General features: G+C 47.8%; 4 protein-coding genes across 10 annotated transcripts in view; 2 read left to right on the top strand and 2 right to left on the bottom strand.

Moving 5' to 3' along the window:
* The window catches only part of LOC118507620 (coiled-coil domain-containing protein 63), a 112,658-nt gene that overhangs the window by 12,279 nt on the left and 73,068 nt on the right, over nucleotides 1-27,311 (bottom strand). The gene's annotated exons all lie outside the window — the stretch shown is intronic.
* Nucleotides 775-22,098, top strand: LOC118507618 (bicaudal D-related protein homolog). 2 transcript variants are annotated; one of them, XM_036046334.1, is made up of 5 exons: nucleotides 775-1,104; nucleotides 9,702-10,635; nucleotides 19,410-20,157; nucleotides 20,227-20,510; nucleotides 20,578-22,098. In XM_036046334.1, the coding sequence occupies exons 2-5, from the start codon at nucleotides 10,405-10,407 to the stop codon at nucleotides 20,992-20,994; spliced, it is 1,680 nt and encodes a 559-aa protein (XP_035902227.1). In that variant the 5' UTR covers nucleotides 775-1,104; nucleotides 9,702-10,404; the 3' UTR covers nucleotides 20,995-22,098. The 2 variants fall into 2 exon arrangements, with proteins under 2 accessions (XP_035902227.1, XP_035902228.1); XM_036046335.1 differs by having other exon boundaries at nucleotides 10,419-10,635.
* On the top strand, nucleotides 22,433-23,705 carry LOC118507623 (ubiquitin fusion degradation protein 1 homolog). The gene is made up of 2 exons (XM_036046345.1): nucleotides 22,433-22,573; nucleotides 22,634-23,705. Exons 1-2 carry the CDS (start codon nucleotides 22,571-22,573, stop codon nucleotides 23,540-23,542), a joined length of 912 nt encoding a protein of 303 aa, XP_035902238.1. The 5' UTR covers nucleotides 22,433-22,570; the 3' UTR covers nucleotides 23,543-23,705.
* LOC118507628 (actin-related protein 2/3 complex subunit 4) overlaps nucleotides 23,603-27,311 on the bottom strand; it is a 76,744-nt gene continuing 73,035 nt past the window's right edge. For 2 of the 4 annotated variants that reach the window (XM_036046353.1, XM_036046352.1), the window contains exons 2-3: nucleotides 23,958-24,600; nucleotides 23,622-23,883 (exon numbers count right to left, since the gene is read on the bottom strand). In XM_036046353.1, coding sequence (XP_035902246.1) covers nucleotides 24,051-24,557 — 507 coding nt within the window. In that variant the 5' untranslated portion in view covers nucleotides 24,558-24,600 and the 3' untranslated portion in view covers nucleotides 23,622-23,883; nucleotides 23,958-24,050. Of the gene's footprint in view, nucleotides 23,884-23,957; nucleotides 27,015-27,311 lie in introns of those variants that run through there. The other 2 variants (XM_036046349.1, XM_036046351.1) reach the window with 2 other exon arrangements.

The raw sequence follows: 27,311 nt of genomic DNA on the forward strand, positions 1-27,311 counted from the left end.
CATGGCAACGAACGACGTGACTTCCGAGCAAAACATTAAGCCTACTCTTCCGTTCCCATTTTTGTCGATATCCAGGGTGTTTGTGGGTAAATGCTGTCGCATCCGTAGGAGTACTGTAGCTATTTCGCTAATTGGATCGTTCGCCAAACGCGTGTTCCAGAGTCCATGTCCACCCATCTATTCAGTGGTGGTAGGAGCAGTGCTTCAGTGAAAACAAAGAGTTTGTCGCGTTTATTCCCGCGGTGTTTGGTTGGACGTCATCCGCATAGTACAGTGTGTGCGTGTGTGGTGCAATCTACATGTGATCGATGGATGCAAAACGGAACTTGCAAAAGTCATAGCCTTAGGAAGAACACATTTGGAGTCTTCTCGTGCAAAGTGAGACAAGCGACGAACCTCCACAGAAACGTTTGAAAGGTTAGCATAATTTATGAAAGTCGCTTCATTAGCATCGATGTGTTTCTGCAGGTCAGAATTACTGTCCAGAGTAAAAAGAGAGACAGACAGCGTGAGAAAGAGAGAGAGAGTGCAATACTAGTATGCAGAAATGCGGAACTAAAGTACCTCAGCATATTTCGTGACCGGCGCTTCATCTCATCCGCAGTAGTGAGAAAGCCCTTGGTGCAAATCTCACCAGAGCGAACACCTTTTGCTCTCACGAAACTATCTCACGCTCTCTCTCATTTACGCTCATCAACTCACCTGTGGTTGCTATGAATGCTATGGGGTGGGATGGCTTGCGTATCGTTGGGGGCTTTGCGTATCGTTCGAGGGTTTCTCCGTTCTCAGTACCACAGTCGACTTGGTTGGAGCACGTTCATCAGCCCCAAAAGCGTGCGGACGATTTTCTTCCCGTTGTTGTTGTTGTAGTTACTTGCGCGTGGTTAGTCATAACACGGAGAGGGAGGTTTTTGTGTTCGATTCGCCACCCTTACCCACGGGTCCCGTGTGCGTGTTTTTCGTGTAGTGCGCGTTGCCAAGGAGCGTGCTGTTGGACTGTTTTGTTTCCTGAGCCTCCGAACCGAACTCCGGATACGGATACATCGGCAAAGTGTTAGTGTTTGTTTGTTGGTGCCTGCTGCAGAAACCCACAGAACATTGAAGGTGATTTGCAAATTTTGGAGTTAAAGCCCCGGTACAAAGAAAGAAAGAAAAAGCCATTCTGTCCGTAGTAACGCTCTTAACACCCTCGATTCATCGATTTCCTTCCCAATCATGCCCATGGCGCCATCTTCACGCAAGTGCTGTCCTTCCTGTGCCGTTTGTCGATGATCATGCAGATGTGCTCTGTTTCTGTGTGTATGTGTTTGTGTGAATGTGTTTGTCCTCGAGTGTGTGTGTGTGTTTGTGTGTATATACCCGTGCCTTTAAAGTGTTCGTTTTGTTGATCGAGTTTCGTTCGATTGCGCGACCCACTTTTGTGTGATAAACCGCAGACAAACGCGTGTTCGATCGAGGGAGGCTGAATCGAGGCGAAGATCGATATACCACAGCTACCACGACTACTACGACCACCATCGTATCACGCAAAAGCCGCAGATGTCTACGCGTGGCTTCTTCTTCGATTAGTTTGACTGTTTTTGGGGGGCACAATAGCATTTCGCTTTCTTTCTTTCGTTAGCTCTCGCTGCCCAGTGCACAGTGCTCGGTGCGTGGCTTACTGTTAGTGTGTTGCGATTCAAATACACGCCATTTTAGGCGCGGGGGGAACAGCAAAACCTTTTCTCAACCGTTCAACGCGTGGGCCAATTAAATAGATTAGCAACAAAAACCAGCAACATAACACCGAAAAGGAAGTGACCAACCTCCTCCAAACATGGTTGCCCTTCTTTCTCCTTCTTTCTCTCTCTCTCTTTCTCTCGAACACACACACACATACAAAGCACCGTTCAGTGTTCACGATCAAGTTGGGAAAATACAGTGAACCCGAAAATCGATTGTGAAGCCACAAGGTGTACGGTGTGGTCGGGTGCGCGTGTTTATGGTGGAAACATGGTACAAAAGACGGAAAAACGGAAAATTCACTTAACCGTGTGTGCAAACTTAACAGAACGGCCGCAAAACGCAACGTCCAAAAATGGAGAAAGAAAAATGGTTGATGGAGAAATTAAATGCCTGCAAGAAAAGAAGCAGCACGCACGCACGCATCCACACAGAGTGAAGGAACTGGAAAATGCACATCCTTCGCACGGTCGTCCCCGGCGTGTTTACAGCGCAGTGTTGTGGAAGTTTTGCTGGAAGCAACCTTGCCCTGCCGAAGGGGGGTTCCTCCAAAACGTGTGGAACCAACCACCATTTGATCGATAAATTCATTCCGCAAATGGAAGGCGTGAGGGGTTGAGAGAAAGGGGAGAGCGGCATGGCAAGACAAACAGAACCCCGGCCGAAAACATGCAAACGCTACATTACTGGCCGTATCCACCAGCCACCAGTCGTCAGCGAGTGAGGGAATTTCCTGCAATAAGAAGAACTTGGCGCAAGTTGGCGTGTTTGGCGCCCTTTAATGTAATGGTCAGCGCAAAAAAAAAGGTGGACGCAAATTAGGGGATGAATTATGAACCGAAAAACAAGTCGTTCGCTATGGTGGATGTTTTGCTGTGTGGCGCAAATCCCTGTCTGCTTCTTCGACTGTGGATCAGTTTCGACAGTATTTGGCCGTTGGTGCTGAAAGTGCATAAAGTGTGCCAGAAGGAAATGCAAGTGGTGCTCGAGCACGATGCCACCCAGTACGGTGACTTTTCCTTTTGCAAATAATACGTCAGCTGCCCACCGTCAGATGGTCAGGTGCAACTGGGGCACGAGAACGTGATTGAATGTGTCGTCCCGTATCGCGAAAACAGCATACATTGTACGGCGAAGAAAAGCTACGGCTGGAACGAACGGCTGATTTGATTCACCGTGGTGCTTTGGTGTTGGATTAGTGGCGCGTTTGGTAACCGACAAAATTGAGCTCGGAAAAGCATCTGTGCCAAACGCACGAGCGATGGAAAATGATGAAATGCGAGCGCTAAAGGGAACGTGTAGAGTGATTTGTACATTTCACGCACGGTGAGGTGTGCTACCGTACGGTATGGGCGGTGCCTTGATGCAATAGAACCTCAGTGGCGTTTGAACACTTCAGTAGCGTCGGCGGGGGAAAACGCAGTGCCTTTGTGAAATTTCGTAGTGTATTGGGGGACCTGGTAGAATTTCCTACTTATTTTTAAACAACAACATCTCTTCGATGGCGAAGCTTCTTGAATACCAAGGCCTCCTCGAGAATGAGTCTCCTTGAAAGACTTTATATGAGGACTTCATATGATATAGGTAGATCTGTCCGGCTTGTCGATAAGTCTTGTATGATGAGAATCCTTGGACGACTTGGTAGACGAAGCCGGATTTTTGAACTGCCCTTGGATGAAAAAGTTTTTTGCTAGACGAAGCGGTGTAATCGCAGAGGTCCCTTGGATTTTGAGATCGCTTTGTCTGCAAAGTCTCTTAGAAGATCAGTCCATATTGCCGACGAGCCTTACACCCTTTGGGTAGCAGGATCTTTTGGAAGTCGTAGACGATGAGTTCCCTTTGATATCAATATCTCATGAACGACGAAGTCACTCGGTAGACACCTTTTGCACAACGAGACCTCTTGGAGAATGAAAGTTATTGGTAGATGAATCTATATAGCCGAAGAGGTATCTTGGATAACTAAGACTTCGGTTGATGAGTTCCCATAGGCGATGAGTCTTGCACAGAGAGGTTCTTTGAATTATAGGGTCTCTTGGTAGACTATGCTTGGACTATAAAGTCTCTTGGAAGAAGAGTCTTGCTCGATGATACTCGAGATTCTAAAGACGGCCAGGCCCCTCGTTTGGACAATACACACGAAAATCTGTTGAAAGGCGAGATTCAGAAAAGAGTTAGAGGTCTCTGGACTTGGATCTCTTGGACTACGAAGTCTATTGGTAGACTTCGAGGTCCCTTGTACTATAAGGCCCTTTAGATGACGAGACCTCTGACGGTTACATACGCCCACCGAGAAAAACCCACCCCTTGGGTGTATCACTTTCGAAGATGCGTCGAGGCGAAAGCTTCTCACCGATCGACCGCTGACGCATTGCTCTTGCGTTACGTGTGTGTAACGGTTGAACATTTCATGACTTTTTCATGCCGTTCGTGTGTGCGCATCGGTGTAATTTTGTGAGCGTCACGATATACCACCCCGCCCATTCGGGGGGAGGGGGGGGGGGTATCTGTCGCCTACGCCGGGGGGTGTAGTCTGCCGTTGGACGACTTTTTCGAGGGCATTATTACCGGACGGCATCGACACCTCACGCGCGTGCTGTTTTACCACGAACGGAAAGAGGACATGGTATACTACGTCCTTGGCCTCAGCTAGCCAAAGTTTGGAAACTTTCGGCCGGGGCTGCAAGGGGGAGCGCTGGGAGGTCCAATGTTTCCGTCCAAAACAAAACTCTCGTTTATCGCCAAACACATCGGGTCCGATAGAAAAAAGGCAAATTAATCATACGGAAAAAGGATATTATATTCCACGCTGCAGCACTCATTAGCTGATCGCCATTTGTTTTTATTTTATCCACAACTTTTGGCGTGTGTGTGTGTGTGTGTTTATTAAATATTGATGGACGAATTATTGATCCCATCGTTGAAAGCAATTTTGTAAAATTGAGAAGAGCAAGAAAGCCTGCGTTGGCATGGGAAAGATGAAGTAAATTAACACTTCTATTGTGCGAAATGAGCCTCGAAGCAATGAGGGGTAATGAGTAAAAGCCGACTGAAACGAAAGCAAACAGAAACAAATGCTCCTTTCGTTCGTGCAATTGAAAGTGCAGCTTAATCAAAGTCTGTATCAAGAAAATAATTAAGTACACCCGGTGCCCGGTATGAAGCATTTTCGGAGAGGTGAAAATTCGATCGTTTGCAGCCCATTCGATGTCACCCGCCGGCCGCCGCTACCAATTTCAAAGCAACTAGTGTTTGAGGTCAACAGTTCGGAGGCTCATAGCCAATCGCTAACCAGCTTGACCAGCGGCAATAAGGCTAACCGCAAGCACCGCCACCGTAAGACAATCGAATTTTTCGAAGGTCTCTCAATTGAGGGAAATTGACTTTCCGCGGGGTTGGGTTTTAGGTTTTACTTTTGAGCCTGTTACGGTGCGTCAACGCGAGCTTTGTTTTGATCTTGTTTCGGTATTATTTTCAAGCTTCACCAAACGCCATACCAAACCTTTCAATATATTCGATTTCGTTGCTCGGCATCGTCATTATCACTTCCCTTTTCGTTTTTTTTTTGTGGAGGTTTTGTGGGTTGTTTTTCCTTTTTTTTATTGGCCATTTGAAGTTTCAATTTCATGCCTTCGGTTGTGCGGCATTTAGCGCCAACTCTCCCGAGTTGCTAGTTCTCTCGGGAAAGGCCATTCCAGCAGCTCTAGTGTGCTCTAGGTGCTCGTTTATTATCAAACCTTTCTACCCCGGGTAGGTGAATTTTCCACACGATGCTCATGCAGTTTTCCATTTCACGATTCGGAGCTACGAAACTGGGTCAACTTTGCCAATGCAAGCCGATCGATTTTTGAAAGCCTCCCAAGAAGAGAACCGCCCGACGAAAAAAAAAGGTTGCTTCTCAAATTCAATTCTTGGAGGCGTTTTTGGGTTTTTTTGGGAGGGTTGTAAAACTGAAACTAACCAACCATAAACATCCCAAATTATGAATGCCCCATGTATCGACGTTAGCGTGCCGCGGCCGCACTAAATTATTCGTCCAGGAAGCAATCGTTTGGATTAAAACGGAAATTACCGTTCAGATGGCACCAACCCCGGGGAACGAACGGCCACCAATCATTAGAATGCAGCAACTCATCAGGTGTCCAGTTTTTTGCCCGTACCGGATGGACAGGCTGTTTTTTAAACCTATGCTCCACAGTGTTCCTTGTTGGTTTATTAAGTTTATCGATCGTTAGATATGCATCTCCTCCCTCCGATGTCTCCGATGAACCTCCTTCGAGGGAGGGGTTGTAATCGTTACGATGAGATCTTTTCGCTTTCGTGGTCAACTCACTGGTCCGGCAAAGCATCAACGATACGCGATGATGAGCTGTACCAGGCCGTACATTGGCCCGAGCGTTGGTGCCATTACTTAATCATCAGCCAGCTCCAAACTCGTCTACTCGTGCCTCTTGTCAGGGTGGACCTAACCCTCGGGATAGAATCATTCCACCAGCTGACATTGAACTACGGCGCATTTCGATCGATTGTACGACAATCGAGCTGTGGCAATTAAATGTGGCATAAAACGTGTGCTTTCCGGGCCACACTTTGCTGGCGATATCTGAAGTGGTTCTGCGCGCTATCTCGTGTCACAAAAAACGGGCTGATAAGATAAGACGCAACAAGGTGTAGTTGTGGGTGCCAGTGCATCCATTTGAATGTTGGTGGCAAATTAAATGTTTTGTCACGTTATCGTGTATTAACATGTGTGTGACTGAGTCATCGTGGGGAGTATGGGATCTTGTAGAACCCGTGCCGTTGAGCCTGCTTTTCTGCGATCGATCCAACACCATCACATTGCCTCCGCTGTGTTATGCGCTCGTTTGCCAGTTCCGAACGTCAGTGACGGTTCGGTGGGCGAAAGTTGCCTGTGGTGGTCGCGGCACTACGCCAAAGCGGAACTACACCGGTGTGCCGAGTCGACCGATAAAAATAAAAAGCCAACCAGTTGAGTCATCATCATCCACAAGCAGAAGACGAGCAACCCCGAACCAGCTGTCTTCGTTCACTTTGCAGGGTTTCGAGTGCGGGTGAAATCACCTCCCTCTGCGGGGGGTGAAGAAGAAAAACGAAGAAGGAGAGTGTGGGGTAAGGGGACTGTGCTTTACAGCGTGAAGTCCGCGCGCGGCGTTGATGAGAGGGCACACGGGTATTTATTTCGCGCTTAGCCGTTTCGTTGCTTTATTTCTTCAAAATATGTTTTGTTTTCTTCTTGCCACCACATGAGCCACGAGTTTTCCTCCAGTCGTCATGTACCGTACCCTATAAAACCGTCTTCCGGTCATCATTTTCTTCGGGAGGGGTTGAGTTTTGATTATATTTCCTATCCATTATTCCTCCTACTCGGTGGAAAATGGAGCTATTTTAAACATTGATCCACACATCTCTCTTGCGATGGTGGCTTGCCTTTTCCGCACCTTTAAGACGTATAAAGAGAGGATAACGAGCGAGAGATAGAAGCGAAGACTTTGACATTCGATTTTTGACCCTTAGATAAGATTTTTGCCCTTTTTCCCCTGTACGAGTTGGTGTTGGAAGAATTGGAAAGAGAGATTTAATTTACATTTACTCACTGCACTCCCGCATCGGCAGCTACACTGTTTTGTGCTAAACGAACCGTCGACGCACATTATATAAAGCGATCGAGTTCGCGTAACGCGCCGCATTCAAGTCTGTCGTTTTCCTTTGTGTGTTTACGTGTGTGTGTGTGTGGATTTGCAAATCTCCATCAAGAAAATAAAACCCGCTGATAAAATCTTTATGGTTGTTCGATTGTGCGTTCGGGCCGGCCATAATTATAGCACACCGTAAAGCAAACTGCTGGATTTCCCAACCCAAGCAAACAGTTAGAAGAGGCCTTACTGTATCGGTCCGTTTAATTTATGTGGTGTTGAAATGTATTTTTTGTACAAAAAGAATTCTATTTATTTCAACTCGAAACACCCGCCAATTCACTACTTTTGCTTACTACAATTAGCCCAATTAGCGTTTCGGTGCGCCGTAGTTATGCAATGTTTCGGGCTTCGATCGATAGAAGCGGTTTTGGGTATTGTTTGCTACCCGGCTCAACACACTAAATGGTAAATTGGAGCATGGAAATTGTGGGTGATCTACTGAGATGGTGATCTCGCCACCCTTCTGTGGTCGTGGATGATTCATTGGCTGGGGGTCCGTAACCTGTCGTTTTCCTCTCGTTTTGCTCCTGTTTTGTTCGTACCTTAATTTGATAAATACCATAACACTGCGGTCGATGGCGTGGCGTTGATTTACCGCCGAAAAAAAAAACCGTTAGGTAAGCCGAGTTCAAATGAATTACTTGGTCGTCGTCTTTTTTTTCTATTTCGTCTGTCGTGGTTCAATTTCACAAGACCACGGAGGATTGCCGAGAGCTCGAGCGGCAATCCGTTAGACAATCCGTAACGACGAGCCTACATGAACGATTTTACAAACGACTTCCTTTGTGCTAACTCACCGGTGCAATGGTACAACAATGTACTGCGAGCGAGGTGCGAGACCGCCGTTCATCACGATCTCGATCGAAAGCCCATCAAAGATCGATCGATCGCGCAGGGGGGTGTCTGTCACAGCATCTGTTTGCGTCTTGATGTTTTTTTTTGTGGTGTTCTTCTTTTTTCGAGGGCAATTTTTTTGTGTCTTAATCTTTTCGTTTTTGTTGGTGGAGTTTTCATGCGATAGAGAGAAAAAAAGATTCAACGGAAGGAAGCACTTTTACTCACTTTTGATTTTGCAACGGGGTTTCTATGCCCACCAAATAGAAAAAAGGCCCAAGCCGCACATCCGTACCCATTGAAATTTGACCATTCTGCTTAAATGAGCTTCCGATTCAGATGGGTGTGTGCGTATGTTTGGGAGAGAGAAGAAGAGAAAGAGGGAAGGGGGAGAAGAGGATCAACATGGAAAAACAAAGGCAAAAACTAAAGGGAGGCAGCTTTCAATTTTTGCCATTCGAAACCCCGAACTCCACTGCACTGTGCTTTACACGGTTTCGGACAGTGATTGAACCATTTCGATGGAAAAAAGGTGAAACAGGCATCATCTGGCACACCGACTCCAATTTACACACATACCACACCGTACCACAACTCACTCATTCTCTGGTGTAAATTGGTGTGATTTTTTGCTGTGGATTCGGAAAGTGCTTCGGCACTTTGGTGGAATAGTTTTGAATAACGTTACACCACCCGTAACGCTTTTCCGACTGCTTACCCCGGGGTAAGGTTTTCCTTCTTTGATGTGCCTTTTTCCCCGCTCGCAATAATAGGTCGTGAAGGTGCTAGGTTTTCACTTGGGCGAAGGTTAAGTTCACCCGCGGGTGGAATGACATTCCAGCCTCCAACTTTCTTTCCAAAATGCGAACAAAACAGGCGAAACAAACAGGGTAAATGGAGTGGAGTACGAACCGATTTGTTCAGCAACGATTGATTCTACCCCGGTTTTCATAAATCATGAAGCGAAATGAAAAAGGGGAACAGCGGCAGTGTGGTCAGTGATTTTATATGCCACGATACATTATTCATGTTTAGCAAAATTATTATACAAAACGAACAGAAATCGCTTTAATTGCCCGGTCTGGCGGGGGGTGGGCCTTTTTCCAAACTGTCCAACTGTAAATATTTTTGCACCCATGGGTTGAGCTTATATTACGCGCATTATCTTACAGCACCACGCTTGTTTACTGGGCGCTTATCGAAAATGAGGGTGGATTTTCCATACTTTTCCTACCCCACCAAACAATCATTATCATTGCTATTAAGGCTGTGGGGTTTATCATAAATTTATCATTTGTCCCTGTTGCACGATAAGACCTTTCTCGGTGGTTGTATGTGAATGTGTGTGAGTGTGTGTGTGTGGTATTTTATCCACCTTTTTCCGGAAGTGAGTTTGATTTAAGCCTCTTTTCTCTTCGCAACACCCAGCCAGCCGTGTAACAGTGGGTTCGAACACAGTTCCTTGCAGCCGCCATCGTGTTTGATGCGAGTGAACCGGTATGACGCATGGACTCGATGATGCGCAGTGTGCAACCGTGTGCAGTGCAAGGCCCGGTAGTAACGCGGCTCCAGATGTAACGTAACCAACCAAAGTGCGCAAATACAACCAAATACGCCAAAGAAGGACTGGCCGTGCAAGTGTTTTGCGAAGGAATCGTGCGGCCGAAAATCGCAACCCAGTGCTAGTTTAGGGAAGATGCTTGTTGATGCTGTAGTCCTCAGCGATACGGTAACACAGTCCGTGCATCGATCATCGTCGGCTAAGAAGCAGGAGAAGATTCGTAACAGCAGACGGAAAAAGAAAGTTGTGTACAGCTAACCCGTCCGTCCGTCCGCGTGTGTGTTTATACGCCTAAACTTGTACTTTTGTTCTCATCGCCTTAAAAAACCTACTACTACTACTACGCTACTACTACCAACATCATCTACCTACCTACTACTAAGCCTACCTTCTCTCTAACCACCATCACAACCACCAACACTATCGCTTTGTACGTTTTGCTGACCAAGTTGCCGTGTCCGGTGCGTGGTGCGCGGACAGTCGAGTGCAGAGAAACTCTTCTGTTTTTGTGCCGATCCGATCTAATAATCGTACGTACTCGTAACCCATCGTCATATTCCCTATCCGCATATGGATGCGCACAGCAAATTGAAGCCCACCCTCGAGGACTACATCCTAGAGATGGAAACCCGGCCACCCGACAGTGGTCAGGTGACGGAAAAGGACGTGTGGGCGCAGCTACACCAAAAGGAGGCCGATCTGCTGCTGGCGGCCGAGCTCGGCAAAGCGCTGCTGGAGAAGAACGAGGAGCTGAAGAAGAACCAGGACAAGCTGATCGATGACTACTCGGCGAAGGTTGAGGTGAGTACGGGACGGGTGGGATTTTGTATTTAAGTGGGAAGAGAGGTGGCACTTCACAATGTACTTGATTTGAAGAAGTCTTATCTTGAGGAGCTTTAAGAAGCCCTAAACGCGCCCTTTTTCCTGATTCGAACACTTCTGGGAAGTTTATTTATAACTGTTTCAATCTTAGCTTGTGAGTGATTTCATTATGAGGACACCCTGCAGGTGCCCAGAAGTCTTGACTTCAAATAGAGAGGGCGTTACATTGTCGGGCCTTGCTTGTCTTTCCCTCGTCAAAATCCGACATCTGATTCCATCCGGATTCTGACTATTCTTCAACAAATAACGAACTTGATGAGATACGTGCCTAGTTACATTGCTCAGCTAGTAAGCGTGATCTATGTCTTAGATAAACCATCACTCATAAAATTGAGCACATGACCTCGAGCTCACTGCACTTAGAACTAAGCTTGAACTTCATTGAGATTATATGGGCACAAGCGAGTTAATGAGCTATTGCTACCAATGCAGACATCTAGAATGACTTGCCAAGTTACTCAAAGTTCGTTACATCCGATTTGATACTTCGAAGTCCAACTCCGGAAATCATCTACATCGTTGATACAGACATTTGATCCTATCCTGTTACACCCTATAAAAAGTAAACTATTGTCAGAAGTAGCAATAGCCCACTACCTCCTGAGGTTACCGTGGATGGTTGCCGTGTCCTCAGATGTCTTTCTTTTACAAACCAATTTCCATATGATTTACAGCTTCCAGTCGTGTAAAATGGCCCAGTTCCCAAGGTGGCTCCTTCTAATGCAAATCGTGAAATGTCGCTTCTTCGGTAATGGGGTTCAATCAATAGCCTCACATTTCTATAAATTATGATTTCCTGCGCCATTAACAGCGGACTAGCAGCCGTCCAAACCGAGCTGGAAGGAAACCCCTTTCAACACGAAATGCCCCCTGTTATGTAGATCAAATCTGTCTCTGCGTTCCAAACTCGTTGCCCTTGAGCAAAACCCGACAGCGCGCAGCTAAACTGCTGAAGAAGTTGAGGTGGTTTATGCTTGAAACACCAACTAACACGAACCACCCAAAGATACTAGATAGATTTTTGCGCATAACGATGCAAAAGCATTTGACTATATTCGCGCTTTAAGTCCACTTGGAGAATAAAGCGAGGAATTCGCTGACCTTCTCGAAACGGTTAAAAAGGGCCTCACGGTGCCGTTCTTTGCAGCAAAGTGAAAGGATCGATCGCATATCCGCGATGGCGTGGTCAACTGATCCCGGCCGGCTGTATTATATTACTTTATCGTGACACACGTTCAACAGTGGGTGCACACACACACACACACCACAATTCCACCTACTTGTGGTTGTTATGGTGGTGAATCGTGGAGAAGCCAAGCGAGTTGGCAAACTGGTTTTCTGTTTTCTGAGCAGTGAAGAACGTCTCAATGGGTTCGCAAAATGGATCTTGATGTTTGGCTGGTGTGGCAAAAGGAAATGGCTCTAGAAGTTTGTGCCGAGTTTATTCCTGCAGAGTCCAGGGGTCCAGACCAGCCCGGGTGACCTTTCTACCAAGCGGCGACGTCGATCGTGACAGAATATGGGTCGCTTCTCGAACCAACGAAGGCACGTTGAGTCACGTTGTAGCACTTCCAGTGGCACATGTTATCAATGGTTCGTGTCTTCGAGCGGATTGAACGTGCACGTTCACTAGCGTTGGATAATTTAATTAAAGTTCTGCCTAAAACCATGGTTCAATGACGTCGCCGTCTGGGGACGAGTGTGCTGCAGACGACGACGTCTATATAAGCGAGCCACGGTGTTTAATTACGTACGATGTGTTCGGCACGGGAAAGGGGAACCTAGAATAGCGAATCGATCATTGGGACAGCTGCTTAGCAGGCAGTCGATAGTGAGTGTGTTGGCTCTTGCTAATGCGAGTGAGATCAGCCCTCCAATGCCTGTCCAACCGATCACTACAAATCCGACAAGGTTAGCAGCACTTATGCGCTGCAGGCCCGCGAACGGTCATGCCCAAGGAAGCCGGAGAAGATTGGTACAAAACTAAATGAAATGGGGGGGAGGTATTAAAGGTAATCCGCGCATTACGCCAACAACTCCCCGTGAGTCCGATCACAAACTGTCCGCTTCGTCGTCGTAAGGCGAGGCCACAAATGCAGTAAATCGATAAATTGCACCTCCGGAGCGACCGCACCAAATCAACAGCAGTTCAGCTGCCCGTTGTGCGACACCTGAGTGGCTGGGTGGGGTAGGTGTGATTGTGTGTGTGTGTGTGTGGCTGCTAATTCCGCTAGAGCTTAAGCTATTATTTTGGCGACGGTTGGTCAGTTTGGAAGTGGAGAACAGGGCACGAAAGGCGAACTGACCAAAAACAAGAAGACGGTAAACGATTGAAGGAATTGCTTTGACGCTGGATCGATGGATGGATGGACGGATGACGTTATGCGCCATTGAGTCATTAGCTAAATAATTCAGGCTCGCCCTTCCCCATCATCCATCATCACCACGCGCTCCGGCAGGTCCTGCTGAAATGGTTCAGTTTTCATACGGACGCACATAAATGTGTATGGAAGACCGAGTTACCGACTGTATACTTAGCAAAAGCGCTTACCGAGGGTGCCTGTAATTAGAGTTGCGGCGTTAACGAAAGCACTGCGCCACATTACCTGTGTGTACCTTCGAATGCATGTGCTGCAACACCTCCACTCCAATTTGCTGTACTCTCCCGGCGTAAGCATTACGATCGGTGTACTAAAACACCGAGGAAGCATCATCATCATCGACACAGTCGAGCAGCACCCGCACATCGATGACAAAGTCGGCGCCGCAATTTCACATGACTTCATTCGCCACGTATTCGCATTGTAGTTTGCGTATTTACCGAGCAGATTATGTAAATGCAGTGCGATGAGAAACTGATTATTTGCACACAACCTCCAACGGACGGGGCTGCAAAATCGGTGTGACGAAAGGGATTCGTGATCATTGAACAGAGTGCTTTCGGGGATCGAGCAAAAGTCAAACGAACAAACGATAGTTGGGTGGTGGTGGAAAAAAGGCTCATTGTCGAGCTGGAACAGGATGCAGGCGGTTGATCTCATCGGGTGAACACAGTGTGCGAAACTGCGCTGAGTCATACGAGGATCGAGCCAAGATCGAACGACGAAAGACTGCAATGCTCGGTAAGGCGACGAACGCACTTGAAATGAGTAATCGTAGCGATATTGGGGATTTCAACTAACCTTGAGCCAGCTTTGAACCCGCATATGAATAGAACGTTAGCGCAATGCCTACGATAGATAACTAAAACTGACTGTTTGCATTGTAATGGAAGAGCTAAACGTTCTAAGCGAGCTTTAACGAGCATTTTTCCGACGTTCCCTTCTGCGCCATGCTTTACATTTTAATTATTCTTTTCGTTGCGTTTTTGTGTGTGGTTTATCTGTGAAGCCGCGGGAGTCGCTGTGGTTGAGTGATTGATGGCATTGGCATTGAATTAATAATGCGCCACAATACTTCGGGATAGTGCTCCCATCGAGTTCCTTCCCGAGTCGAGCCGAGAAAAGACCGAAAGCCTATGATGCCTTGTCGCCTCACCAGTTGACCTTGAGGCGAACCAGGGGGTGACTCACGCACGGCTAAGGGTACGAAAGGCACAACACGGCGTCGAACCGGGTTCACGGTTAGTTCTCCAATTTTTGCTACAAGGTTTCGCACCGCAAAAGAACAACCACCGGAATGGTTGTGTGTGCCGCCGCGCCCCACACCACGGTTGAAGGGCGTTCCTTCGCATTCGTGTCATATTCTCCTTACAACCGCACACACACACTCGGACTGTCCGTTGGGTGAAACCTTTTATCTGCCAAAGCAGCATGTCATCGAAATTTGGCCGGTTGAGCGTTAAGGCCCTAGCCTACATTCGGGGGCGCCTTTTCGGTACTTTAGATTAATGCACTTCCAAGCACGATAAGGCGGGATTTGGTTTCTCTAATCGCCGTTCGGGTTTGGGTGCGTGCGATCACCTCACCCAAGTCACAAATTGCACTCAGCCAGCGCTCAAGATAAAAGCTTCCCGTTTATCCTACCAAAACACTTTGCATGGTTCGCAGGCTGATTGTTTTCCAATTCTCATCACTATCTGGGTTTGATCTAATGCTTACGCAGAGAACTCGCGCCACCAAGTGAGCAGAGGGCATAGCTAGTTTTGGAATGGTGTGTACTATAAAGATAAATCCTCAAAATAGCACATCATGACCATGAGGAGCTCTCAACGATGAACTCACTGCGGGTAGAGGTGGGCTAGCGTGCTAGCTGGCTGACTGTCGGCGTTCGTTCGGTCAGACACGAATGGAGTGACAATTAGTTTTAGCGTACCCAAATTCGGACACGGCGGATTAAGCGTGAATAGCGCTGTAGATGATGTTTGTACAGTAAATTAAGCAGATACGCTTAATGAGAAAAAAGAAACATCTATTTAGATAAATATGAGCGAGAGGCTAGGCCTTCTCGGCATAATGGTGGGACTGAAAGATATTGAATCGGTAGGAGTATAAATAAGTGCCTGAGGTTTTGGCAGCACACGGCGCTGTAAGTTTAACATTTGTCATGTTAAGCGTATTTTTAAGTGTAATTTAACTTTATCCGATCGATTTTTGCTTTGGGAAAAGTCGGGCTGATGATGTCGAGGCTCAGCTCAGTTTATACAAGGTTATTGTCATAGACGCGAAATTACGGCAACGAAAAAGATAGCTAAAAGTCGACTGTTTTACTAGCAGTTGATGGTGTCTATGCCCTGAGGCTATCCGAAACCACCAGTAGTGACCTAAATGACTTGAAAGGTAGAAGCTCCAGTCGGAACTTCACCAAAGTTCAACTAAAAGATGAACACGTTTAGGCAAGACTTGAATAAGGTCCCTAGCGAGAATTCGTTAGAAAATTAAGAGTAACTGATCACTTTAATAGCAATCTGGATCAGTATAAGAATATAGTTTGTCAGTATAGTATAAGAATACAGATTCTGGGAACTCTGAAGAATATCTTCAGAAGATGCTGCATATTTGATGGGATCAGTTAGGTGGAGTATACTATGAGCTACTGTCACTCAAACCAATACTTCCGGGAAACTGAGCATTTTAGTTGTGAGCAGACCTGAACAGACACAACTCCTATTACCTCCACTAAATTAGCCAAAAATTTTAAAACAAACTCATGAACTTATTTACACCCCTAACACAGAGTAAACAGAGTCCAACCTTCATTGCGACTTCCTTCAAGAACACCAAAGCCTTAAAGAAAGTAGGTCATCTAGTAGGACCCTCCTCTATCGTCAGCCGTGACCTTTTCGCTTCTGGGAAGCTTTACTTTGGTGCGTAGAAAGTTTTGGTGCTTTCCACCTCGAGAAGGTCCTTTCGGATAGGACAGCAGCGAACAGCCGCCGCTTTATATGACGGCTTTATTTCCACTCTAGTTCCATCGTCCGTGATCCATAACGGGGCGCAATTTACTATCATTCTTCTAACAGGTCCCCTGTTGGTTGACTGTGGCTTGCTTTTCTTCACCTAACCGAACAGCAACAAAGTGATTGTAGTCTCTGTGCGATCGTCATCATCATCATGGGCGGCAATCATCCTAACGGCAGCAGCATTTGATGGCACTAAACTACCGCAACGGAGAGTAAGCGATTTAATGGCCTCCATTTGCCGTTAAACGCGTTGTGCGTCGTGTGCTTGTGTGTGTGTGTGTCGCCGTGACGGTGTTACATTTCGGTGACATTTTCCACCAAACCTATGCGAGGGGGAAAAATGCGACAGCAGGAGAGAAAAAACAAAACATGCTGTTTGCAGGGCTTGTTTGCCATGTCGGGCAGGTAACTTGAGAAACCGGTGGATAAAGCACCTTTCCGGAGTTGGAGCTTTGTGTAACAGCGCTACTACAGTTACGCACGAACTGGAAGAAAATCGAAAGTGAGAACAATTTAAAACGCTGTTCTACAGGAACAAGACTAACGGCATCACTAACGGCATCGGTCGGAGACTTTGCCGTTTGGATTCTGTGCGATTTCTCACCCAAAGTAACGAGAGATAGAGGAGGATGATAGTGGAGGCCCGCGGGTTTTTGCTAAAATTATTCACCAAAAGCAAACCGAATCTGTAAACAGCTCAATTCAACACCTCGAAACCTCAATTGGCGAGGTATGGTAAGCCTTGCTTGAATCTCAACTTGCCGGATTGGGGTCGCGCGTTCGAGAGGCCACAGTGCGTGGAGTTGCATAACACGCACGGCCAAGTCTGTCTGATTCGTGCTATAATCTGCACAAAATTGAAACAATTAAACACTGACGAAAAACAGACCCCCCCTCTGAACCGAAGTGGCGATTTAGAGTATCGAGGCTCGTTTGTTTATCCGCGTTATGAGTGCGTTCGATGCGCGCCAGAAGCACTTACGTGATAACACGATGGTTCTTGACGCACACACTTGCTCGCCTTTTTTCTTTCCTATTCGCGCAAGTTCGTTATCGACGGCAGGCAAAGCCTTCCTAGAGCTGGTAAAGGGGCCCCCACCGAATGTGCGTCGTTGCAGGCGAATGGAGGATAAATATTTTAACAGCTGTTTATGGTTGGAGGACTCGGCGCGACTTGGCGGGAGAAGGCCAGTGCCAGTGCGCTAATACATGCTGGTTTACATCGTGCTTGGTGAAGGAGGTGGAGTAGCAGCCCAACTTGAGCACAACTTTCACGTTCCTCCAATAATTTTGAGCTTTTGCAAAATCAACCTGAGCTGCTTTGTTATTTAATCTCTCAAGCAGGTAGCCAGAGACGTTAGCTTCTGGACAGAGCCATCAACATGGCTTAAACGATTGATTTTAGAATTCTGTATCGTTCTGGAAAATAAAATAAAGCTTACCAACCGAAGAGCTCCACGGGAGAATTACTATGTGTCCCACGGCCGAAAAAGCGCCCACGCAAACGTGCCAATTTTAACAAAACTCCAATGACGTTAGTTCCCCCAAACGATGACTCAAACGCCCTGACAGCGGGCAACCAAACACGCACGCAAAAGCACCGATGGCCATATTGCGGTCAAGCAGCGAGAGACCACGAAGAAAACAGGTCCAATAATTTCCTCACTTCACGATGTTTTTAGAGGGGGGCAGTGGAAAAAGGCGTGGCAGACAACACATCCATCTGTTGATTGATATGGGCGATAGTGTGTTCATAGGCGATAGTGTGTTGGAAGTTGATGAGGCTTTAAATTTCCATTTCCAATTCGAAAAGCGCGCTACAATCTCCACCAGCACATGACGCGGAGGATCATCTCTGGTGATCGAAATCCAATTTCGTATGATCTCATGCCGTGGTGCGTGAAGATTTCGTCAACTTTGAGCTCTTTAGAGCAACCTGTTACTTGCTGTTGTTATTGTTGTTGTGTGATTCGGTGCCGTACGGTAGCAATCAACGCCGGTTTCAATCCCTTCGTCTCTCAGCCCACGAACCCTGCATTTCATAACGTGCGATCGATCGGATTGATCGGATTGGTTCCGTGGCTTGCGAGCCTGGCGTCAAATCTTCTGCTGAGGGTCGTAAAACGGATTTTTCAGGCTCGCCGCGTGCCAGCGCCTGGTCCCACACACACACACACACACACACGTGAGGTTCTAATTAGGCTTAATTAAAGTTTTCCCCTTGAAAACCGTACCAACCGTAATCGGTTTGCGAATCGGTTTGGTGTTTTGGCTCCATTTTAGTGATCACCGCTTCTCGATTCACCACCAGCACCACCAATCGCCGTTGTGTGCAAAGCTGCCACAAATTGGCAGCTGGCAGTTGCCCTCGAATGGTCAATCATCTTCGATTGCTCGACCCGACCCGCCCGACGTTCGCGGGCCAATTGGGCTGCTAATTCGTGCCGGGAATGTTGCGCGCCTGCCAACATGCATTTGGAAGGTTGGCCATTTTCTGGGTTTGTGGGTGAAATTAGACAAATTAGCTGCTAGCCGGGCGAGCGTTCGTGTGTTTGCAAAACACACCCCACTGAACGTGTGATTTACGCCATGGACGAGTTTTCTTCGTCCGGGTTTAAATGATTCTTCCGCAGATGAACCCGTTAGGGGAATTCATTGTCTGTGTGAAGAAGTCCTCTCGAGGTTGTGATATGATTTATTTTTCGTAGCCATAAATCAGACTCCGGAATTTATGTCGTTCTAATTGTCTTTCTTACTGTGCCTATTGTTTGCTTCGGAAATGTCGGCAGAGCCGTTAAAATGGCCTCCAGCACAGGTCCGGCGGATAGTTAAGAACAATTTATGGTTCTTTTCGTGTCTGAAAGTGGCGAGTTCCGTCAGAGCTGTGGTAATGGTTGGCCCCGGACGACGTTTCATGATTCTAACGCGCATTCCGGCCGTAATTAGTTGCCGCTGGTCGGTGTCGTGCCGGAGGTTGGCCAATAATGGCGGTGTCTTTGGGTCGCGAGACGTTGGAGTGCCTTGGAGCCAAGAAGTGGAGGTACTAGCCAAGAACGGTAAATTAGTGGTCGATACCGTTACCTTGTCCGCTTGCGACCAAGGGTTCTACCGAGGGCTTCTAAAGGCTAGACGGTAGAGAAGGTTCTCACAAGGTGCTCTACTTTGGTGGACACGCAGTGGGGAGAATCTATTTTTGACCCTTGCTGAGAATGACCCGGCTGACCTCGTGAATAATTTCTCCGTATTGATTTCGAGTCTCTTCCATCTCGCTCGCTCTCTCTCTCTTTCACAGAACTTGGAGCAGGAAAAGTACATCCTCAAGCGACAGTTGGAAATCAGTTCGAGCGAAAATGAGGCAATCATACTGGAGCTGCAGGGCGACATCAAGCAGTTCAAGCAGAAGCTGGAAGCGCAGGAGCAAATCATGCGCCAGATGGAACGGGAGAAGAACATGCTGATCGAGGAGCTGACCGCCCAAAACACGCGGCTATCGAACGAGCTACAAAAATCGAACGCCACCGAGCAGCAGCTAACGGCCCAGCTGCAGGAGATCAAGGAGCAGTGCAATCGCCGTACGCTCAGCATACAAGACCACGTCAACAGTCTCGAGAGCCTGAAGAACGAGCTGCGGTTGATTCTGGAGAAGAAGAACGAGCTCGAAAATCGGCTCCACATGACGGTGAACGAGCGGGAGAACCTGTCGATCGCGCTAAACGAGGCGTCCGAAAGGATACACATCCTGGAGCGAAGTACCAAGGAGCAGGACACCAAGTACCAGATGACGGTGCAGACGCTCGACCGGTTGGAGCGCGAGAATGGGACGCTCAGCGAGCGGTTGGAGTCGTTCGATTCGCAACGATCGTTGCACGGCGAGCTGCAGCACCATTCCTCGCTGCTGCAGGAGATGAATGGGGAGGAGGAGGGAGCGGGCACGAAGGACGAGGCCAGTCATCTCGTCGTCAAGGAGGCTCAGTCGGTGTTCAAACAGCTAAAGACCCTTTGCCAAACACTGCGCAGTACTCATCACGATGATGATTCAGGTAGGGAGAGCGAACTCGCTGACAAACACCCGCTGGACGATCGTCCATTAATGCCACTTTCCTTTGTAGGACTTCACTCGGACATGTCCTTCTCGTCGCTGGACAACACGATGGCGTCCGTGTCGATGGCGGCCCCCAACTCGGTGACGGAAGCTACCAGCGCCAGCATGACCGTGAATGACAAGTTCAGTCGCGGGATGTTGTCCGCCGTCGCCGACGAGCTCGTGCACATCATCATGAACCTGGACGCGATGCAGTTCAAGACGATGTTCGAGCAGACGCGATCGATGTTGATCGAGCAGGAGGAAGAGATGAAGAAGAAGAACGACGTCATTATGCAGCTGGAAAGCAAAGTAAGTGGTGTGTAACTTCTCTTCCAACTGTTTAAACTGACGCTTTTTTCCTTTTCACGCCATCTAGTTGTCAGTACGGGAGGTTGAACTGCAGAGCACGATTGAGGAACGCAACCAGGCCCGGGAAGATGCGTCCCATTCGAGCTTGGCGCAGGACGAGACGGTTGTACAGGCCCGCAAGGATCGCGACGCAGCGATCGAGCGCCGTACAAAGGCCGAGGTCGAGCTGGCCAAGAACCGGGTCGAGCTGATGCAAGCGAACAGTCAGCTGCTCGAAGCTATCCAGCAGAAGGTGGAGCTGCTGCAGCAGCTGGAACAGTGGCAGATCGACATGCACGAGCTGATCGAGGAGCAGATGAAGAACAAGCTGATCGAGTCTAGTACAAAGCCGCAGCAACACCAGCAGCAGTCGCAGCAGTCGTCCGGCGCATCAACGGCCGGCGGTCGCAAAAGCCGTCTGCTGGATCTGTTCTACCACCGATGAAGCTGCTGTGGTGTAGAACCCAGGCGGAAGAGCGTTGAATTAGGCAAAATCCGATCGGGAAAAGCATCCAAGCGAATGTAGCAAAGGTTCACTGATGCATTTAACTTACGATGGTGGTGTAAAGCCCGAATTCCTTTGGACGCGAATCCGATCGTACCTCGAGTAGAATGGACATGTGCGGTGTTTTCCAGTACTGCCTCGCCACTACAACCTCACTCCTTCGACCAAAGGACCGGAAGGAGTTCCTTGTCGTCTTCGTCACCGTGTGGGACTGCTTGTGCCGCTTGGACTAACAGTGGATGGAGGCGTTATATGGGGGGCCCTCATTTTACCAAGCAAACCACTAACATCACACACCGTTGCGGTAGGAGTCAGAGTTGGAGCCTGTGACTTTCGTGACAGCTAGACGCCGTTGGACTAGAGTAATTTTAATTTTATTCCGTTACATAGACAAAAAGAGCGGTATTCCTGCCTTACCCCCGGATTAACCTTTATGTGTCGCTAACCAAATCTTATCGTTAAAACGTATCACACGAGAGTGTCGAGTCGAGAAGCCCCAGAGATTCTAGTGCACGGCGCAGCGTGTACGTGTACGGCGGAGTGCACAGAGTGTTGTTTTCAGCTAGCACACACTCCACACACCATACACAGCTGTGTGCAAATGTGATAGGAAGTTGAGAAAATGCCACGGCAAACAGTGTGGGCACGCGTAGCAGAAGAATGCTTGGGACACACTAAACAATGCACGGAACAATTGAACGGTGGCCTTTTCGTTCGAACGCAAGTGATACACACTGAGCTGCTTTATTATGCGATAAATAACAGTGAGAGAAGTTACTAATGTGAAGCATCCTAAGTAAACGTAAGAGATGAACGTGGTGGAACGTTGTTTCCAAACTGTGCAACTGTGTGTCGGACCCCGTTGGGAGACCGATGGAAGCGGATGGAAGCGTAGCGTAAAATAAATTTTCTACGAACGTTGAATGCTGCCCGCACCGGTCAGGTGGAGCAGATTATTGGTGCAGCAGGACAATGATTAATATTTTGTATATACTCGTATTACAGCTACATGTGAAGAATAATTTAACAATTTTTAAAACGAAAGCTCTAAGGGTGTGTTTTGTTTTTTTTTTTTGGTAAGAAAAACCTGTTTCAAACAGGTAAGAAAAGGAGGATTGGAAAAATATTGAGAAAACTACGTTCAAGTAGGTGTTGCACTGTTTTAATAGAATTTTTTCCTTAAATTGCTTGCTTTCATTTCCTTCTGAGTAAAATTTAAGAAAATGATATCATAAATAGCAATTCTGCTATGCCACCAATGATGCACAGTAGGCTGCGTCCAATGAGCCCAACCGTCATTTTGAAAATCTCGCTGCGTTCGTACGACTTCGTTGCGTATTGACGCAGCCTAATACCAACTGACAGCCCAATGTGATGACGATTTGACGTTTCGTTACGGAAAAGTAGATGTAAACAACTTGAAAAAAATAAACATCGTCATTGTCTGTGCGAAACAGATTTGCAAGCATTTCATCACGCTTTTTTCCATTGTTCCGCTTCATTCTATCCAAGCAACATGGTAAGTACGCTGCAAACCGGAGAAAGTGCGAAAAGGTGCTAAAGAACTCTGGGTTTTTAGTTTCAGTTCAATGGGTTCAATATGATGTTTCCGGACCACTCTCGCCCGTTCAATACGACGTACAAATGTTACTCCGTATCGATGCTGCCAGGCAACGAGCGACAGGATGTGGAAAACGGGGGCAAAATCATTATGCCACCATCAGCACTGGATCAGCTGACGAGGTTGAACGTGGTGTATCCGATGCTGTTCAAGATCACGAACGGTTCGATCAATCGTAGTACACACGCGGGCGTGCTGGAGTTTGTGGCGGACGAAGGCAAGATCTACATGCCTTACTGGATGATGCACAATCTCGCACTGGACCAGGGTGACATCGTGGAGATCGAGAGCGTTTCCATCCCGGTGGCCACGTATTCGAAATTCCAGCCGCAAAGCGTTGAGTTTCTGGACATTACCAACCCGAAGGCGGTGCTGGAGAATTGTCTGCGAAACTTTGCCTGCCTGACGACGGGTGATCTGATTGCGATTAAGTACAACAACACTTCGTACGAGCTGTCGGTGCTAGAAACGAAGCCCGGCCCAGCCGTTACGATCATCGAATGTGATATGAATGTGGAGTTTGCTCCACCGGTCGGTTACACGGAACCGGAGCGTAGGGAAAAGGAGGAAGAACCCATGACGATCGACCCGACGGAGTTGATGCCCGAACCGACCGGATTCGTTGCGTTCAAGGGCGACGGTACGAGGTTGGATGGGAAGAAGAAGAAGGACAACGGATCGAACGATGCTGCCCCGGTACAGCGGCAGGCGTACGTACGAGGCATCCCCGATTACGACCACCCGTACGGATTGCTAAGGTTCGATCGAAGCGTCAGGAAAGCGGACCAAATCGAGTCGAAGCTGGAGGACAGTAAATTCCAAGAGTTCCAGGGAGAGGGCTACAGCATGAAGAAGAATCGAAAATAGATGAGCCGAGCCCAATCGAGATCTCCCGCTAATCAATGAACGATTGTCGCTATTGTGTGCTATTGTACCGACGATTTTGTTTTCGTGTGTTGTAAACATTATATTTCCGTCTCTTCATAATCGAACTTATAAACTCCTGTGGTAGATAAAATCGTAAACTGAATGAGTTACGCGTTTACCTCCTCGATTGATGAAAGAACTCCCCGCGAACCGGGGTTCCTTTTGGGGGTTGTAATACGGGATCCACATGGACTAATACACGTTCTTTTCCTTATTCGCTACGTTTCGTTACCGCTTCTTCTAAATACGTTTTGGCTAGTTTGCGGCGAAACTTAAAAATGCTATGAGGGACAGAGGGAGCGAGAAGGAAATATTATTAATAAGGATCTCTAGGTAAACGTGGCAGAAATGTTACCTTTTCTTAATGGAACAGTAGAAGAACATTGCAAAACAGGGAAAACAAGGAGAGAGGACATGCGCTGGAATGTGGCCACCGAACGTGACCCCCTTAGAACCGCTTCAGAAACTCTTCCGAACAGATACGCGCCCGGGCATTGACGGCCAGCTTCATCTCGCTAATCTCCTTGTCGATCTCCTCCATGAAGTGAATGACAAAGTCTACCAGTTTGTGCTTGTACATTTGCTCGGTGTGAAAGTTCGTGATGAGGAAGCTGATGTCGTAGCCGTCGATCGGTTTTCGCCGCAGGATGATAAAGTTCTCGGCCCGCATCATCATGAACCGGGTGAACTTGTGGCAGAGGATCTTCTCAATCTCGTCCGCCTGCTTGACGGCGATGCTGATGCGCACCGAATTGACGCTCGTTTCGATCAGCACACGTTCCTTCTCGTTGCGCGATATCACTACCGGAGTCAGCAGCAGTTCCTTGCTGCTGCGGACCTCCACCTCGGGTTTGTTGTGCCGTTCCACGACCTGGGACGAGAAGTTGCTCAAACACATTGCCGCCGTGAGGGTGTGACGAACCGCGGTCAGGTAAGGCTTTAGTGTTGCGGCCATGTTTTAGCGTCCGTTGTGTTGGTTGCCGATGGCAAACTTTTCCCTGCGTAGGTTAAATTGTGCGTGGAAAACGCACAAATAATGATGAATCAGAGAGCTGCTGTTTATCGGGAATATTTTTCTTACTTTTACACCCGCCCCAGATAAAAAAAACACACTTTGTGCAACTGTGTGCGTGTTGGCAATCTGACAGTTCGGACGATTTGACAGCGCCTGTCACAGCGGGAAGCGATCATATTGACAATGGACATGCAGGAATTCAATATTCATTTGTGTTAGGCATAATAATTACTATTTTTCGTTAGTAAATCGAATAATAGTGATAAACTTAAACGGAAAACAGGTATTTCTAGGAATTTAATCCTCACAGCGACTGTTGTTAATTTAGCAGATGTCATTCAGTTTATGGTAACGTTTGTGAAATAACAACTTCCGTTTGATAAGTTTTCTAAAGAAATCACATCCTTGGCCCATTCCTTGCTGAGATATGCTAAAGTTTCTGATACCGTGTCGAACCAGTCTACCGCTAGCCCGATCACCAATTGATTTGGTAAACAAGTCCCTACAGCTTCCGGTTTCCGTTTGCATGGAATACGAACAGTCCTGATAAAGCAATTCCGGAACATGTCGTGCGTGATTTGACACTGAACCCTAGAGAAATGAGAGAAAACCAGTGTACTAAAGGCTCCCCCCCCCCCCTTTTACCCTATCGAACTTTATCCGCCATCCAAAGTGTCTACATTAGAAAGTGCAGTGGGTAAGTAAGCAAAACTTTTCACTTCACTTTCCCGGCATCCGTAGATCCCCGTGCCACGTATCTAGTGGACAATCAAATTACATTTTCCTTGGCAGCTCTAAGCGGAAGGTTAGTACGGCTGCTGTCCCGACCGTTCGGAGGGTCTGAGTACCACAACTCTATCGGCCATAAAAAAGGCCTTGGAACGATGCAACCTCCGTCCCGTCGGTGTTACCATTGTAACTCCCGGGAAACTCGCGTAACTTTTTCTTTACACGGGATCTCCACAGATTTGAGCGGGCGCAAAGCAAAAAGAGTCAGGCGCTTGTCCTTCCGGCCTTCTTTCCTCCGTGCGTTGGAGGGAAAAAAGGAAACGAAGAGAGTTGTAGTAATAGTAATGCTGTAGCAACATTCCCAACCATAAATTCCCGTTTTTACGAGCCGAGGGGATGTGAAATGAAAAGAGAAAGTGCCTTTCCGCGTAGTTTTTCCCGCGTGAGTGGCGGCCTGGACGACGCGCGGTCATACGGTCGGGCAGGACACGGAAGCATGGACGGGAAGGTGCGGCTAGGATGTAGTTTTTAAAAACTGCAAGAGACCAGGTACATTTTCCGGTGGAAAGAGAAGAAAAGCGCGTTCCGTTTCTGTTGTTTGCTTAGAAGCGGGCGTGAGCCGTGAGGACCGCGAGAAACCCCGCAGATCGGTATGACCATGAGCTGCGGGAGGTAAGTTAGTTTGGACAAACAGAAAAGCACACACACACACACACACACACCGAAGCAGTGGGCAAGAATGCTCGGCATGAAAACAAGGCACTTTAAATACTCCAAGAACGGATTGCGGGTCACGATTCCGTTCCACCTCGATCAACAACGCTGACGAAGGGCGAACGCACCACCTGTCCAGCGGATGAACCCCGTTCACCCGGTCGCTGTCGAGACCGCACGGACCAAACGGGCGAACCGAGCCAGAGAGGTTCTTATCCGGATTTTGACACGCCATTTCATTTAAATATTTTCCGGACGCACCTCAGCTGGTGCTCCAGTTTACTCGCGTGCCCGCGACTCTCACTCCATTTCCGTTCCTGTGCCTGCCTGCTTGCCTGCCTGCCTGTCAACCCGTCGCCCGAAGCCGGGGGTTGGAAAAAAAAGCTCCAAATTTATGATTATTATTTCATCTTTTCCGCTCTCTTAAATTCTGCGCCAATGTAGAAGTCGGCAGGAAAGCGAAAGCCGAGTGTAACACAATCGACCGTGGGAGAATGCTTAATTTGAATATTAATAGCCAAAATTCCGGCCAGGACACGGGGCCAGTTAGTTCATTCGGTGGAAAAAGTTCGGATCGGCGCTCCAGGTCCGCTGGACTCGGGGCACCATGCAAAGCTATGCGTGCTATTGTTAGAATAGCTGGTGCAAGTGTGGAGAAGTGGTACAAATGTTTCTGATTATGTCCATCCACAGTACCGTGCCGTGAGGCCCGTCCTCTGTTTGGCTGATTAACCCAAAACAGTGGAGCATGAAGCTGGGAAATGGGAAGGAAATTTAACTAGTAATGACAATTTTAGTCAAAAACACATGAACTTTTCCTCGAAGCCGGACGAAGCATCGGGCGGAGGTTCAGGGTTCAATGGTTGGTCAGTGCTTCAACGCTAAACGTTCTAAACACCGGGTTCAAAGCAAGCGAACAAAAAAACACGCAGGATGCAGATCTCACTCAGGATGTCCTCCGCTTTCCGGTGGAGTTAGCGGCCTGATGACCGCTTTGGTGTTGGCGTCCGATTTAAAATGGATTAAGGGGAGATGAAGTTTTCCATTTGTGTTCGCGCGCCCTTGTGGCACACTTCCTCGGAACAAACTCAACAGAAAATCCCAGCACTGGCCACTTCTTGGAGTCTGGCGTTCATGCTTCACGCTCGCAGACGCTTTCGGTTCGCAAACGGACACTTAAGGGATAGGCGGCCGCTTATCTTTCCCTCCCATTTACATAACTAATGAAACAATGCGATAAGCGGGCACGGG

Source organism: Anopheles stephensi, chromosome 2 (genome assembly GCF_013141755.1).
Source record: "Anopheles stephensi strain Indian chromosome 2, UCI_ANSTEP_V1.0, whole genome shotgun sequence".
Lineage (NCBI taxonomy): Eukaryota > Metazoa > Arthropoda > Insecta > Diptera > Culicidae > Anopheles > Anopheles stephensi.

What these genes read in the sequence shown, in the direction of transcription:
- LOC118507618 (XM_036046334.1), top strand. Translation starts at nt 10,405, where the DNA reads ATGGATGCGCACAGCAAATTGAAGCCCACCCTCGAGGACTACATCCTA. An exon ending in ACTACTCGGCGAAGGTTGAG is followed by an intron (nt 10,636 to 19,409) that starts GTGAGTACGGGA and finishes TCTCTTTCACAG; the next exon opens with AACTTGGAGCAGGAAAAGTA. An exon ending in TTATGCAGCTGGAAAGCAAA is followed by an intron (nt 20,511 to 20,577) that starts GTAAGTGGTGTG and finishes CACGCCATCTAG; the next exon opens with TTGTCAGTACGGGAGGTTGA.